General features: G+C 44.6%; 1 protein-coding gene across 3 annotated transcripts in view; it reads right to left on the bottom strand.

Moving 5' to 3' along the window:
- Window positions 1–4,757: 4,757 nt before the first annotated feature.
- Window positions 4,758–6,326, bottom strand: part of LOC128703769 (calnexin) — a 27,936-nt gene continuing 26,367 nt past the window's right edge. For all 3 annotated transcript variants that reach the window (XM_053798567.2, XM_053798569.2, XM_053798568.2), the window contains exon 12: window positions 4,758–6,039. In XM_053798567.2, the coding sequence (XP_053654542.1) occupies window positions 5,989–6,039 (51 nt within the window). In that variant the 3' untranslated portion in view covers window positions 4,758–5,988. The remainder of the gene's footprint in view (window positions 6,040–6,326) is intronic.

Genomic DNA, 6,326 nt, shown 5'->3' on the forward strand with positions numbered 1-6,326 from the left:
ATTGACTCGAACACGGAAATGTCTGTCAGTTAAAAAGTTCTTAAGGAAGGATGGTAGATTGCCTCGGAGGCCTAAGGAATGGGCCTGGGCCAAAATATTATACCTCCAAGTTGTGTCATATGCCTTCTCAAGGTCGAAAAATATGGCAATAACTGAGTGATTATTCGCAAAGGCATTACGAACATACGTATCCAAGCGTAGTAAGGGGTCTATGGTAGAACGACCCTTACGAAAGCCATATTGACTAGCGGAGAGACTGTTGCGAGTCTCTAAATACCACATTAAACGTCGATTTACGAGGCGTTCCATCACTTTGCAAACTGCACTTGTAAGAGCGATGGGGCGATAGTGGGAGGCATCATGTCCTGTAGTACCCGGTTTGCGGAAAGGGAGAACAATGGCAGATTTCCACAGCTGGGGAAGAACTCCTTGTGCCCAAATAAGATTGAAGAGGTGTAAGAGGACTACAAGGGCTGACCGATGTAAATGTTGTAACATACGAATATGAATGTCATCAGGCCCAGCTGCCGATGATCGGCAAGCTGAGAGCGTTGCCTCCAGTTCTTGAAGTGTAAAAGGCACATTATACTGTTCTTCTCCGAGAGAAGAAAAGTCCAAGGGTACTAACTCTCTGGCAGACTTTGAGGAAAGAAACGAGGGGCATAGATGGAGCCCTCGGGAAATACGGACCAGATGTGTGCCAAGTTCAATGGCAACGTCGAGAGGGTTTGCTATATCAACACCAGTGACCCGTAGAACAGGAGCCGGGTCAGGAGAGTATTTACCACTCAATTTCCTCACTTTTTTCCAGACTGCACTCATAGAAGAAGCAGAGGTGATGGTGGAAACATAGTCTCGCCAACAAGTGCGTTTAGCTTCACGGATGACACGGCGCGCGATCGCACGCTTCTGCTTAAAATCAACAAGTCTCTCAGCGGTTCTATTGTACCGGTACCTGCCCCATGCAGCACGTTTCAAACGTACTGCACGAGCACAAGCAGGAGACCACCAAGGCACGCACTTCTGAGAATGCCTGCCTGAGGTTTGGGGTATAGAATGAGAAGCTGCGGTATAAACTGATGTCGAGAAGATGTGTAGGAGCTCATCAATGGAGGATGAAGAAGGAACCTCACTAAAAGCAGTGAGGTGTGAGTAAAGATCCCAATTTGCCCGATCAAATTGCCAGCGAGGGCTACGGGAAGGTGGTGAATAGTAAGGAGAAGTAAGAATGATCGGAAAATGATCGCTGTCATGTAAGTCTGGTAGAACAGACCAGGTGAAGTCTAGTGCAGTGGAGGAAGAGCAGACTGATAGATCGATGCAAGAGAGAGTATGAGTACGAGGATCAAAATGGGTGGGAGTACCCGTATTTAAAACATGGAGGGGGTGAGAGGCAAGAAAAGCCTCCAACTGAATGCCACGTGAGTCACAATGAGACCCCCCCCAGAGGAAATGGTGGGCATTAAAATCACCAAGTAACAGAAGTGGTGGTGGTAAGGATGAAACAAGAAAGGCAAAGTCTGGGATAGAAAATGCTCGAGAAGGAGAGAGATATAAAGAACATATTGTAAACCACTTATTCAAGTGGATACGGGCTGCAGTGTAATGCAGCGAGGTATGGACAAATAGTTGACAGTACGGAATATCATTGCGTAGAAGAAGGGCACTTTCATTAAAGGTCCCATCTGAGAAAGGATCCGAAGAATACAATAAATTATAGCCTGAGATAGGATGGAAAACAGCCGAGTGTAATTTTGGTTCTTGTAAGCAAGCACCAACAGGGGAAAACCTGGAAAGCAACATCTGAAGCTCACCCCGATTACCCCTGAGGCCGCGGATATTCCACTGTAAATAGGCCATGATTGGCGATGAAGAAAATATCAGGAATCTGTAGGTAAAGGCACCTACGGACTAGAGGGGTTAGAAAAGTCAACGTGTGGTGGCATTGGAAGATGTTCAAGTAGCGAAGGAACGGAGCGTTGCGAAGAATGGGGTTGTGAAGATGGAGGAGAGGGAAGAGAAGGAACAGGAAGTGAATCAGTGTCCATTGAAGGTTTAGTCTCTGCAATATATTCTGAAATGGCTTCAAGTGTTTCTGAATTCAAAGATGTATGGGAAACCATATTGGAGATAGGAGGAGGAGGGTGAGTAAAGATTGGGACAGTAATGGACTGTACCAAAGTAGAGGGGGAGGGAAAAGTGTAAGGGACTGGAGATGAAGTGTGGGGGGGGACAGAAGAGGTAGAAACCTGGGAGGTGACAGAAGAGGGAGAAACTTGGGAGGGGACGGGGGTGGAAGGCATAGTACGAGGAGGAGGGTGAATCTCCACACTTGTAATAGAGCCAGAGAGAGGGGAAGAACTAGGTACAGAGACTGGGAAGGTAACGTGTGGAGGTGGAAGAAGGGAAGGAAGGGGCAAAGAAGATTTGAGCAATGTGGATTTTTTGGACTTCTGAGTAGAGGGGCGATTGGTATTAGGTGTCGTACGAGGTCTTGTCGATACTGGGGCTTGTGAGGAAGGACGCGAAGATGTGAGAACAGACTGAGTTGTAGTCGGGACGTCAGAGCCAAGGACAGCAAAAGGATTAGATGCCGTAATGGCTATGGGAGGGGTAACAACAGAGGCTGCAGAAGATGGGACCCCAGAAGTGGGGGGATGTTTGGAAACACGAGAATAAGAAACACGGGGTAGTCTCCCTTGGAGGCGGAGATGAGTAACTGCCATAGCATAAGGGAGACCTTCTGCCTCTTTGAGGCAACGGATTTCACGTTCATTTAAGTAGACCTGGCAACGGCGGGAGTACGAAGGGTGAGCTTCATTACAATTAAGGCAAGATGGAGGTTGACTGCAAGATGTATTAGAATGGTTGTCGGCACCACAGACTGGGCATTCGGCCATAGATCTGCAATATTTCGCTGGGTGACCAAAACACCAGCAATTTCTACATTGTTGCGGTGTAGGTATCACCTTTCGAACTTGTAACCGATGTCCCGCGACATATACAGAGGACGGGAGTTCTCGGCTGTCAAAAGTTAAACGAGCCACATTGCAAGGGTAACGTCTCCGCCCCCGGGCAGGAAGGACATAAGTGTCTACTTTGAGGATTGGGAGATCCTGGAGTTCCAGCTGTTCAAAAATGTCATTGCCACATGACTGGAAATTCTGTTGGACTATGGTATGGGGCAGAATGACAGTACCACTACAAGAATTGAGAGAAAGATGTTTTTCAATAGTGATAGGAGTAGTATCGATATTCGAAAGGAGAGAAAGATCATGAGCTTGGGTAGCATTCTGGACAGTGACGATGCGCGTACCGCTCTTGAGAGCGTGAAATGAAATATCTCTGCCAACATGACGCAGGAGCGCTTTGGCAATACTATGGTCAGAAAGGTAGGCAGAAGAAGAAGTTGGTCTTAAAGTAAAGAATTTAGTCCATTGTGTGGTCCGAAACTGAGCGTGGAGAGGGAGTGCTTGACGTGTCGGTCGTTTCCGAGTAGAATGGGAAGGTAACGACGGAGCATCATCAGGAGATTGACGTTGGCGTTTAGGAGTAGGACCGGAGTTGGTCCGGCATGAAATGGGTGGGCGATTCGAAAATTGCCTTACCGTAGAGGGAGAAGCCGGAAGCATAGTCAAAGGAGAGCGGAGTTCAGACAAATCGAAGGAGTCAGTCGAAGCCCCGGTACCTGAAGCGGGTGAGGAAACAGCACCAGCAAGAGGTACAGGGGCATCAGGAGTGTCCGAAGAGTGGTCTAAACACAAGGCAGGGTCAGAATGGGGTGCGGTATCAAGAAGGGGCCCGGGGGTAGTGGTTTCATGGACTAGGGCTGCCATGGTTAGGTTACTCCTTTGCTTTTTGTTTTTAAGAAAAAAAAAGAAAGAAGAAAATAAAAACAAAAAAAAGAATAAAAAAAGGGGGGAGCGGGGGGGAATAGTTCCCAGGAGGAATGAAAGGGCCGGAAATCTCCCTCCGCGCCCAAGAGGACTCGACACCGCTAGTAGCGCAGATGCAGCATGGAACCCGTGCCATACCCTACCCTTCATGCCAGTAAACCAGCAATCCGGGATAGCAACCTCACATCTGCCGAGCTACCTCGGTGGACAAAAGAGAGGGCGGCCGGATATCCGCCACAAAGCATACCTCCTTCAGCCACCACCCCCGGAATCCGAAAGGTGGCTTCCAGAGATACACCCGTCGCCCAAAAGACACCCAAAGCTACTCCGGGATACCGGAGAGGGATCGGGACATCCCTAGGCAATCCAGATTCCACGGCAAACTACGCCACCGCTAAGAAACCTCAACGGAATGGGATCGACCCCGGTGTCCTTTCCCCTACCTAGGAACTAGCGCGCCTGTGGGAGAAATCACGAAGGCTAAAAAGAGGAAGGGCAAAAGGGAGGGGTGAGGAGGAGGAGGAGGAATGGAAAAAGGGGAGGATGGGATAGGGGAGGGGAGAATGGGGGGTAATTAGGTTCGGTCTGAGGAAGAAGACCGACAGGGCTAATTCCTCAGACCAAGAGCCTCTTCACCACGCCAAGGAGCCCCCCTTGAAGAGGGTCTTAAGAGCAAATCCATCAACATGAAGGCACTTCCATCAAGGGGTCCATGCATGGAAAATTAAAGGCAGTATTAGTACAGTAAGCCAACCTAGCAAGGGAAGCTCTAGGCAAGGCATTATATTATACCCTTACCCTCTACTTTCTCATGAAGGAGTCTGCCCTGAAGGAGTTAAATGGGGACTAGATAGCAAGAACTTTAGCAATCAATTTTTATTGTAAAAGCTTCTGTACAACATACAGGCAGGAATAAATAACCAACTCAAAACCATGAATTAATGGTCACTGGGCATCAGCATATGAATAGAGCAACATCCATATTCACTTAAATGCACACAAGTATCTACACTGCATGTTTACTGCCAAATCAACATTTTCCTCACTAAAAGAATATTCCTTATTAGCAAAGGAATCTTATTTTTTGCCTTGGCCAATGTGCAGTACAATGCAAAACTGCACTATCAGTGCAATGTGCAGTCAGACCAATATGAAAGCCCTTACCCCCTCCCACCCCTAATCCTTTCCCTTACAAAAATGTTGAACTTCATTTCAAACTATGCTTAACAAAAATACTGTATTCAACTAAGTTTCCTACCAGACAAGTAGTAATCTTAAAATTAATTTAAATTCAGCTTTTTACTAAAGACATTACAAAAATTACACTTATCAATAAGGAATGGAGTAAATACATTAGTCTACTAATAAAAGTCTGCATAAAGATTCTTTATATACCATAAGGCATTACCTCAGTTTTAAGATTATATAACCCATAGTTCCCTTGCCTAATGGTGAAGGATGGTATGACAAACATTTTGGAACCAATTAGTCTGTCATGCAAGTTAGAATAAATTAATTTCTATTAAATTTTTTAGATGTATAAAATCCCTCTTAAAGTTAACAAAACCAAAAATAAATGCTACAAGAAACTGATGTGCATATTATAGGAACTACAGAAAAAAAAGTGGTTCCTTAAAAAAAAAAAAAAATTAAGTACTGCAGTACTTTATATTTTCATCAATTTTTTCCAACCTGAAGAAATGACCAGACATGCTTCAGACTACCAAAGCTTAAATACTGAAGCAATAGACCAACTTCTTTCAACTGCCCTTTTGTTCTTAATGATCCTACCCTGACTAGGTTATACTGTAATGGTGCAAATATAACAAGATCACAACACCTTTACAAAAAATAAAATAAAGTACTTTTTTATAACATTTAGACAAAAATATTTTCATTACCAAAAAAACAAAAAAACAGCAAAGTTCATAACATAATTACTGAGTTTTGCATAAAAATGCTTATACTGTAATAATTAGTATCATAAGGCCTCATATAAAAGTCCAATCATAAAATCTGCTCCTTTTTCAAAACATGAGCTCTATTACCACTTCTGTCTCTAGCATACTTTAACATTAAAATTCAATGTAGTTTAGTCTCTTCGAACCTTGCGAAGCCTGGGAGAAGTACGAATCTGACCATCCTGAAAATACAAAATCAAATTAGTGTTAAACCCAAAAGGGTCCCTGAAATTAAAAAATAATGAAAACTTACTACTAATACTAAGCTTTCTCTATTTCCTTCTTTAAAAGGAAATACAAATTTACTTTAAAAGGTTCACATGGGGATTTTTAATTCTATGTTGGTGTTCCTCTCAAGGAAGGTTCCTTGATGTTGGTGAGGGGTTCTTGATTTAGGGAATTGGATCTGTGCTCCAGTTCCCCAAATTAAGCCTGAATGCCTTCCACATCCCCCCCCCCAGGCGCTGTA

The sequence above is a fragment of the Cherax quadricarinatus genome, chromosome 87 (assembly GCF_038502225.1).
Source record: "Cherax quadricarinatus isolate ZL_2023a chromosome 87, ASM3850222v1, whole genome shotgun sequence".
NCBI lineage: Eukaryota > Metazoa > Arthropoda > Malacostraca > Decapoda > Parastacidae > Cherax > Cherax quadricarinatus.